A 10,482-nucleotide genomic window follows, 5' to 3' on the forward strand; every position below is an offset into this window, starting at 1 on the left:
ACGACGGGGGGAAAGAGAGTCTTTCGCCTATACCTGCGCTGACAGACGACTGCAGTGCTGCGTTTCCATGCATAACAGTACCTAGTATATAGCTGCGATTGGGGATGTGTAACTGCTCTTTTCTGGCCGACGATCTTCGCTGATCGAGACTTATTTACGGCATAGATGTACTTGTATTGAAAAGAAATAGCTGCAGCTAGATAAAAGGATCGATCTTCCATTCTTCTCTCACGCCTCCAAGCCCGATTTCACAAGGCAGTGTGAAAAATTCGATTAGCGCGCGCTGAGAAGAATCGTCGATATCAAACACACATGCCGAGCGATTGCATCAGATGATCCATTGAAAAGCATCAAGCAACAGAATCACCGATCGCGTATCTCGACTGCCTTACATCTGTTTCGCTCCTTGCTTACATCCTCCCGTAGTACGGTTCTCCCTCGTTCTGTCAATATCCTCGAGAGCAACTTCGTAAACTCCAGCTACTCGTCGCATCGACTCGGCTCTCATTCCCACGAATCTTCGCGCTCGCGCACTTAAGTGGCGCCTTTTCGCGGACTGATACACCAGTGAGTATATCTCTGCACACGTGATCCAGCGTACGACTGATGGCTGAAATTATGGGTGGGATTACCCTACACTGCTGCTGATGTACGCGGAGGACGTTTTAATCCGAGTGTTTATGCGCGCTGAATTGTGAAAGAGGCTCCCGTGTGTCTCCGCGCGTGTGTATTATAATGAGAGAGCAGCGCTTGCATAATTATCATCGTCTCCTTTTTCTTGCTACCGCAAGCGAGGCTTCTTCTGCCTTTTTTCGCTACTGATACTTTCTACGTGTGCTCGCGAGAGAGAGACGACTGTATATTTAGCGGTTCGTACACGGAAAAAAAATGGTTAGAAACAGTAACAAACCGCTTGGCAAAATACGCACCAACTATTTCTTTGGTTAACCTTACAAAGTACTTGGTAAATATAATAAAATAATTGGTAAGTTACCTGCTTTTTTGGTAACATTCATCAAGTTATTGGTAAGGTTAACCAAAGAAATAGTTGGTGCGTATTTTGCCAAGCGATTTGTTACTGTTACTAACCATTTTTTTCAATGTACACACACACACACACGGGCGGGCTTTGTTCGCAAGACGCTGATTGTTCTTGACCTTGAAACGGAAATTAAGGATCGCAGGATACGAGTTGACGTGCGCGAGTCTGAGTGTTTCTGCTGATGCCGATGTTACATTTGCATATTAAGTGCGTTTTCTCGTCTCTCTAGACTTTTTGCGCGAGACTCGAGCCTATATCACTTGAGTGCGATGCGACGCTTTTTCTTTTCCGTTTGAAGACTGAATTTCTTATTAATAAAATTTGCGAATTAGCAGCAGTTTTATCCGTAACGTCTACTTCGACGATACCACGACAGGTTTTAAAATACATCGTCACAAGTCGAGTGTTTTTCTGACTGTGCAAAAAATCGAATAAAACGACGCGTAATGCCACACTCTCGATTCCAGAGAGTCATCACAAGCATCTACGCGCTCTGCGTAAAAATATCCTACAGGCGACAGTCGCGACGCCGACATTGAGAGTATCCTCGCGCTCAGCTCGGTCAGGGACTTCCTCGGTCACGCGACTCTGATTCCGCGTTTACGTACACGACACCGCACGCGATTTCGCACACGGCACAAACGAGTGCAAAACTGAGAACGACGACTCGCGTGCTGCAGCACGACGTGTAATTGCACACATAGGATATGGCGCGACGGGAGAGCACACATAGCTTTATGTAACGTTGCACTGCGCGGTCAAAGGCCCTCGAACTTTCGCGAGAGGCTGCGAGGATGCTACGCGGAAGATTTGGGGAAAAATGTTTAACGTTTTCTTTTTAGAAAGTCGTATGGGTGTATAGTAACTGTTTGCGTCACCTATACCGTGTATGAGTTACGCGCGTAGGTTATGCGTCGCCTGCAGTAGTAGATTGATAGGAGATTTTTCTGCGGTCGACGCAGTCCTGGATTTTATAATCGGTCTGCGGTGCGGGATTATGCTCGCCGGTGGCCGCTTTGAGCTCTTTGATTATATTAGATAAAATTGTATGTGTGTGTGTGTGTGTGTGTGTGTGTGTGTGTGTGTGTGTGTGTGTGTGTGGATAGAGAAAAAAGCCTAGAATTTTAATGAATTCCGCGAGCGAACAAATTCTCGAGAGGATTTTCCATTGAATTAAAAACCGTGTATGAGGGTATATAGCGGTTTATCTCCAAGCGAGGCAACTTTCACAGTTTGATCGAAATCTCGAGGCCTCGAGGGTCGGCAATTTCCTTGTTAGCACTTTTCTCGATGCGCTATCTAAAATAGACGCGGTGAGCTGAGATTCCATTACGGCGATATCCTTCATAATTTTATTACCGGTCATCGTCGTCGTTGCAAAACGGCCGCTTTTATTTTCTTGAATAATTCAGCTACTCTAACGCGCGGTATCCGTGTAAAATCAAAACTCAATTGCAAAATCTCGCGCGCGGCGCGTGAAAGGCTCCTCCGACGCAAGGTCGAGAACAGACAGCGCGAGGTGAATAAAGTCCCCCGAGATATTCCGAGCAGGAAGATTCCAAAGAAAACAGCCCGATGCATCATCATCGTCGTCGCGATCGCGCGAGGGGGGTCAAGGATTTGGAGTTTCAGGCTAAAGAGGGACCGGCTATGCGTCAGGTGCGTCTCATGCGGCTTGACTTCCCCCGCGAGAGAGAGAGAGAGAGAGAGAGAGAGAGAGAGAGAGAGAGAGAGAGAGACGTGTCCTGACCTCGAGACCTCGAATTTCCATTCGAGCGTGTGTCCTCTTCCCTTGTACGTCTGCAGCGCGAAATGCGTCCCTTTATTGTCTGCAGCGAGCGTTCGTTGACTTGGGAGACGTTTTTATTCGCTCTTCTTGTTATACACCGAGAGATTACTTATTGTTGTGGGTTTCGCGGTGATTGTCGTAATTAGGCCTCCACAGCTCGAGACGTTTATGCGACGTTATTAATTCGCGAGTCTCGTTTGCCACTTGTCTTATTATTTCGAGTTTTCTCATGCTTTTTACCGGCGGATGTTCCTGCGAGTCCAACGAGCTTCTGTTTTATCAAAATAGACGAAATCTCAGACTAACAGTATTGCATCGAGTACTGCAGCGTCTTTAAAAGCCCGAAGCGGACGTGCCGCTCGGAATATCATACACATAAACCGGTCAAGCATCGGCATCACGCCCGATAATTGGGCCACGGCGGCTCAGCGCTCGCGCGTCACGCATCACCGGGCAGAAGAATTTCCAACTGTGTACCATACGTTACGCGATGCATAAACGCGGTGCGCAGGGGGCCCGCGACTTCTCGCTACATACCTGCATCGTTCGTACCTGCGCTGCAGCGGAGACGTGTATACAGCGAGAGGCAGGTAGCAGACACGGCGTGACTCCGTCTCTCTTTCTCCTGCTGCAGGTGAGCGAGAGAGCAGACAGAGAGCGAGAGAGCGCGAGTGGAGGAAGGAGGACGAGAAAAGGGAAAAGACGAAAGAAGGAGAGAGAGAGAGAGAGAGAGAGAGAGAGAGAGAGAGAGAGAGAGAGAGAGAGAGAGAGAGAGACGGAGCAGCGTAGCCGCGTTCCACGTTCCTTCCACCTCTCCGCGCGGGGATCGGAGAGGAGAGCGGCCGCCGCCGAGGCAGCGTCGACGTGCCCCTCAGTTAGGAGCGGACCGTCTTCCCGTGTCGCCGACGCTCGGTACGTCGCGCGCGCTTGCGCTCCTCCACACTTTTTTTCACGCTCGAATCCACGTTGATCGGTGTCATCTCCGAGTGATGCTCGCGGTTCAGTGATCGAGCCACGGACAGACGGACAGTGAGATCGTAAACAGTGAGAGTTATCGCAGTGCAACCGATCGTCTCCGCGACCTGCTCCGGAGAGGACAGAAGAGGTCTTTCCTCGCAGGACATTCCAGGATCCAGGGGCACAGAGGGAGATAATACGCGCACGAGACGCTCTCGCGCCTATAATTTCCCCCGGCGAATTCCAGGCAGTGTGTGTGTGCGCCGCAGAGTGCGGCCGCTGACTCTGGGAAAGGTGCGCTGGCGCAGCGGAGAACCGGAGGGAAAGACACACCGCTCGACCGGTATATGCTCGCGACTCGAGGCCGCCGCTGTAGAGCCGCGGAGAAGGAGGAAGCCCTTACATAGCTGGCGCTCGAGAGAAGAGAGGAGAAAGAAAGAGAGAGAGAGAGAGAGTGAGTGGGGAGGAAGACTGGCAGAGCCGTGGATCGGGCTGGCAGTCGCCGCTGGATGCCAAGCGAGTACCAGGCGGCCATAATGCTCCGCGGTACCAGCGAGCTGCGCGATCGTTCCCCTCCCGGTGAACAGTGACCCGCGAGACGCGAGACTCCCGGTGAAGTGGTCCAGCTGTCGCCGCCAGTGCGAAATTCCGAGCTCGCGCGCGCGCGAGAAAGTACCACAGCTGGACTCGAGACGGACCGCGACCGATCTCGCGAAGCTGAGAGCGGCAGAGAGAGAGAGAGAGGGAGAGAGAGAGAGAGAGAGAGAGAGAGGAGGATATGCTGCGACGCTGTTCCGTTGCGAGGCAGCTCCGTCGGCCCGGTCTGGGCTAGCCGAAGCGCGCTCCTGGACGATCGGAAGGTGAAAGGAGCCCGCAGCTGCATCTCCCGCCGCGAGTTGCGCTCGTCCCGTCGCGCCGAACAGGAGGAGAGAGAGAGAGAGAGAGAGAGGGAGAGAGAGAGAGAGAGAGAGAGAGAGAGAGAGAGAAGAGAGAAGAGAGAGAGGAGCCTAGTGTGAACGACCTCGAGCCGAGATGAGGGGCTCGAGTCAGGAGTCCTCGACTCCGTACTGCCGCTGCCGGGTGCTCTACCTCGGCAGCTCGGTGCCCCACGCCAGCAAGGAGGGCCTGCTCGGCGTGCAGGAGCCGCTGCGCGAGCTCTACCCCGAACAGGGCGCGCTCGGCGCCCGGGGCATCGACTCCTGGCTGAGCGTCTGGAGCAACGGCCTGCTGCTGGAGAACGTCGACGAGCACCGCAAGAAGGTCACGCGCTTCTTCCCCATCGAGGCGCTGCACTACTGCGCGGCCGTGCGCCACGTGAAGGCCGGCAACAGTGCCGACTCCCAGGCCACGCGCTTCTTCCCCCTGGACTCGCCGTTCGCCCGCACGCCCAGCGCCAACCACCCGCCGCTCTTTGCCGCGGTGCTGCGCCGCACCACCGGCATCAAGGTCCTCGAGTGCCACGCCTTCATCTGCAAGCGCGACATGGCCGCGAACGCGCTGGTGCGCTGCTGCTTCCACGCCTACGCCGACAGCCGCTTCGCCAAAGGCCTCGAGCCCAACGGCACCAACGGCGCCGCCGTCAGCAACGGCCAGGCCACCCCGACCAACGGGCACTCCTCGTCCAACGGCCTCTACCACACCCTCGGCGGCTCGAGCACCACCCTCGCGGAGAACAACGGCAGCGGCGGCTCGCCCACCTCGGCCAAGCTCGACACCGCCTCCAACGACGACGGCAGCAGCCTCTACAACGGCGACGAGAACCACAAGGTCTGGGCGCGCGGCCGCGACGAGATCGACGGCCTCTACCAGGAGCAGGGCACGCTGCGCAGCACCAAGGGCTCGAGGCCCCGGCAGCTGATCGCCCCGCCGCCGCCGCCACCCCCGCCGCCCCAACAGCCGCTCATGCACGACGAGTCCAACTCGTCCTCGAGCCGCAAGAAGGCCAGCAAGAAGCTCAAGAAGCTGAAGAACCGCTCGCTGCAGGACGAACAGCAGCACCACTTCGCCCAGCAGCTGCAGATGCAGCAGGCGGCCATGTACACGAACGGTCACGGGCACCACACCCTCGGGCACCCGATCCGGCAGCCGCCGCCCCACGGGTACCACCCCATGGCCCCGGGCAGCCGCTCGGTCGCGGGCACCTTGGCGCGGCCCGGCCCAGTCCTCCTGGTCCCGGCGGCGACGCTGCCCCGCAAGGCCCACCACCACCCGGCCCGCGGCATCAGGCCCATTCCCGCCGCGGCCCCGATCGTGCCGATCTACGCGCCGCTGCCGGTGGTGCCGCCGCCCCCTGCGGGCATGTACCCCGGGGGCTACGGGACGACGGGCAACCGCGGCCGGCGCCACCACCCCGACGCCATGGACTCGTCCACCTTGGGCCTGCAGCAGCGTCGCATGGCCGCCTCGCACGCGGACCTGAGCGTGCCCCCACCGCCCCCGCAGCAAGAGCGCTCCGGCAACGACAGCCCCGACAACGAGTCGCGCTTCGGCACCGGCATCTACCGGCGCAAGGGCCACCTCAACGAACGCGCCTTCTCGTACAGCATCCGCGCGGAGCACCGCAGCCGGAGCCACGGCAGCCTGGCCTCGCTGGGCTTCGCCGGCCAGAACGGCCTGCCGCCCAAGGAGGAGAAGAAGGACCGGGAGATCGCCCAGATGGTCGCGGGACTGAGCCTCGACGACGGGTCGACCCTCATGCTGGACCCCCGCATCCTGAAGAACGGCAATGGAGCGGCCATGGCCATCTACGGACAGCACCCCCAGCCGCTGCCCAGGCCCAGACCGCGCTAACCGACGACGAGTGTTACCGATTTTGCGATCCCCAGTAGGCCCGAGATCGGCTCCGGCTGGCATCGCTCTTGATCCGCGCACCCGAGGTTTTTTGCTCGCCAGGCCGAATCGAGAAAATCGCCGGAGGTACAAAGCGGGATTGCGCCATTAGGCGAGATCGGCGAAGAGGCTCGCTTTGCATATCGCGCGCGCGGCCGTTCTCCACCTATCGCGACCGGTTTTTTGCGGCCTTTTTCGTCGCTTTGCCCCTCCCTGTCGTCTATCCGCGAGGTAAAAGTTTATGCAAACACACACAGCAGCGGCGCATAATCGATCGGCCGACGACGAGGAAGCACATAGCCTCGCGCGCGAGAGCGTGTGCAGGCCTTTACGAAACGTTAGGCTAACGGTGCTTTTTTACGGCGCGCGCGGAGCCTTTTTATAGATCCGTCGCGCGAGTCACGACTGTTTTAGCTAGCGCCTTTTTTCGACCCCCTTTCGACACCGCGCCGGCTGCGACTGGAAAAATCGCGCATTCCTCTACGCGCGCGCGCGCCGAGATATCTGGACTGTTGGCCGTTTCTTCGATATGTGCAGCAGCAGCTTGTGGGATACTTACTATACACTGGTCACGATGCGTTGTTGTGCTCGCTTTTGTTTTCGTGCCCCAGTCGGCGAGGGAGTGAGGTAAAAATTAAATGGAACAGCTGATCGGGCTGATGATTTTTTCGAGATGCATCGATAACGGCCTACTCAATTCGAGCCAGAGGAATTTATTCGTCTCTATGGGCAGGCAAGTGCACTTCAAGGAGTTGTAGAGTTAGGAACATTTTTCTCTCATCTTCAAAATTTCATTATCCAGAATAGAAAAAAGAGCCGCCGATCCGAAAGAATTTCAGCTGCGGGCAAAAACAGTTACAGCAATTACACGCGAGTATTTACATAACGGCATTCACGAGCTGTGTACACACGTCATTAACAAAAAAATTTCATAGTGAAATAACGCCTGCAGCCTAATCGGTTCCTGCTCCACACGCGCAGCCCATACGAAATAGATCCTTACGCGCGTAATTACACTCCCGAAAGAGCCAGCCGGAGGTGATCTCGATTTATCGAGAGGGCTATTTTCCAAAAGCAAGTTCATAACACAATTACACACACGCGGAAATGTAAAAGTATGCGTTGCGGAAATAAAGTAGAAATAGAGAAACCATGGACTGAGAGATAGAGGAGCAGCGGCAGTTAGCGGAGGATGCGCAAAAAACGGCTCTCTGCTCTGCTCTCGCGAGAGTCGGAGAAACAGGAACGATAGAAAGTGCGCGCGCGCCATTCGCCCAGGTTCCTAATGCACGAGCTATGCGCGTCAGCGGAGAGAAAGACACGAGGAAGTACGGAGAAAGAGCTCGCGCGACGAATTTACAACGCTGTCTCGCGAAAAGTATCTTCGAGACACACACATATAATTCGAATACCTATGTATGCTCGAACTGCTGCGCGAGATCGAGTCGTCGCATTGTGAAAGAGAGAAAGGTTCGACTGGCGCGGTGTCCTTTCGCGGGGGCAACGTCTCGGATGGTTCGATGCGCCTCGACGATCCCGATAGTGTGAAATTCGTTCGTTCGTCGATGCATACAGTGTGTACAGGGATCCTCGATTACGTGGCGCAATGTATAGCGGTGTGTATCTCTGCGGTGTGTTTACATCGCGGCCGATATACCGTGTTACACCGAGAGTATCTTGTTTTCCACTTCACCCGTTTGTGCAACCACGACGAGGACGACGGTGTTGAGAACCGAAGGAACACGTTGTTGAGAAAAAAAGGAGTAATCAGGCATATTATTCAAAGAAAGTGAACGTCGCGCGTAACGAGCGACTGTTCGAAGGTCGGACTTTCATGTGACCAAATCGTATAAATGCGGGCCGCAGCTGTGTAAACCTCGTTCCATCGGTTCTCAGATCGACGATTTACTTTACGCTATACTTTTCGGCGTCTCGATAAAGGCAGTCAATGTGTGCCAGAAAATATCTATGTTACATCTACGCATCGCATAACAAAGTGCGGATGAAGTCGCGTGTGAGCGAGCGCGTTTCGCAATTAATTATTGTAAAGGCATACGCGCGCCAGTATGATTTTTCAGCGCGTTACATGCGCCGACCTTTACCGAGAGCGAAAAGAGACAAAAAATGTGTAAATTATCGTAGACTGTATGAGGAGGTCGATGGATATTTTTATATTGCGAAAGGCGGTAAGCAATAAACCTATAGCTCTGCGTCGTTTATTGCTTTGGCGAACACAGTGGCGCGTGTTTTGGCATCTCGGGTAAATCATAAATCCGAGAAAGCTTGAGGACGAACGAAAATTGTACGATTTATGTAAATGGCATAAACTTTACAATTTTTCTTTATTTCTGCGTTTTCCCCCGCGTATACGCGCAGGACAATTTTACGCCGCCGCGTCCATTATAAATCCCGCGCAAGGCCATATATTACACGATTTTTCTCTCCTGCGAGCGCGTAGTCTCTCCCGATCGTGTTTCGCTTTAAGTATACGCGCACACGTACACGTACACGTACACACACACACACCTGCGCGGCGCCGCGTACACTGACTTCTGTCCTTTTCTCCCCGCGCATGTGCTCGTTAGAAAGGAGTCGCAGAAGTGCCTACTCGTATATACATGCGCATTTTATATACACGTATGTAACGCATACCAACTCGTCGACAGAGCGTCGAATCGGCTTTCGAATTGCGCGCGAGTTTGCGAAGACAAACTTATAAATATATGTAACACATTGAGAGAAAGAGGGATGATTGTGAAGATGGATAAAAATGAAGTGAAACATATACGCAACCAGGAATGTGCCATTCGGAGTATTCGCGAAGAATATAGACTCAGTTATAATTTAGGATGTATAAGCGAATTGCAGAGGATGTATTTTTCATTGAGTGAAAGGAATGTAGACTGCGTTTTGTATCTTGTTCTTGATGTTATTATTTTTTTTCCTCTTTTGTGTAGCCGAAAACGTTGCATTTAGATTTTCTCGTTAAAAGATGCAACCAAAACGCAGTATGTGGTATGTCGAATGTATACCTTCGAAAATCCATGTTTTACATTAAATGTGTCATTCCCGTTCCGTTCGTTCTGCGATGGGACTCGATATCCACGGAGAATAACCGATTCAAATATATAATACTCTGTAGAATACCAATGATTTATTTTTAACGAAAACGTTGTATCTGTATACTCACAATGCTTACGTAAGTTTACGATGGAAAATCGTCATCGCAGAACGAATGGAACCGATCGACGATATTGTTTTATACGCTTATAAAAAACGAATGGAAGTTTTGGTTGCATCAGCTATATAGATTTTCGTTAGATTAACAAAACTGTATTTGCAATATAGAAATTATACGAATAGTTGTTATTCCTTGGCAATGAAAAATATCTTATAACGCGAAATCCTTGTCACATGCAAGGGCGAGACATCGACGAGTCGATTTTTCTCGTTTGTACAATTTTTTCGAAGCTTTTCCGTCGTTGTTCTTCGCGTATACAGCTCATACAGTCGTGCGGAAGAATAGTCGGCGTATATCACGCGGCTCTGACTAATTGTCGTGTTAACGATTGTAGTGCGACTGATGTCTTGCGCCGTTCGCATAATACGAAAAGACACGGGAAAAAGCAAAACCGCATACAAGTGCCTTCCTCGTTCCTCGCATGTGCAAGGGAGAGAAGCAAGTGTATATTATACAATGTTACAAATATAAATATGAATATAAATGATTATATATATATACATAATGAATATACGTAGCTCTGTCGTGTCAAAAGATTAATGCAAAGGCGATTCATACATGTGAATATATATTGTAAAGGTCTTTGTGCAAGCAATAAATACGATATGTACATAAAGAAGTAAT

General features: G+C 52.7%; 1 protein-coding gene across 1 annotated transcript; it reads left to right on the forward strand.

Moving 5' to 3' along the window:
* The first annotated feature begins 3,686 nt into the window (after positions 1–3,686).
* Positions 3,687–10,482, forward strand: LOC103315660. The gene has a single exon (XM_016984765.3). It carries the CDS (start codon positions 4,821–4,823, stop codon positions 6,576–6,578), a length of 1,758 nt encoding a protein of 585 aa, XP_016840254.2. The 5' UTR covers positions 3,687–4,820; the 3' UTR covers positions 6,579–10,482.

The sequence above is a fragment of the Nasonia vitripennis genome, chromosome 3 (genome assembly GCF_009193385.2).
Source record: "Nasonia vitripennis strain AsymCx chromosome 3, Nvit_psr_1.1, whole genome shotgun sequence".
NCBI classification, from domain to species: domain Eukaryota; kingdom Metazoa; phylum Arthropoda; class Insecta; order Hymenoptera; family Pteromalidae; genus Nasonia; species Nasonia vitripennis.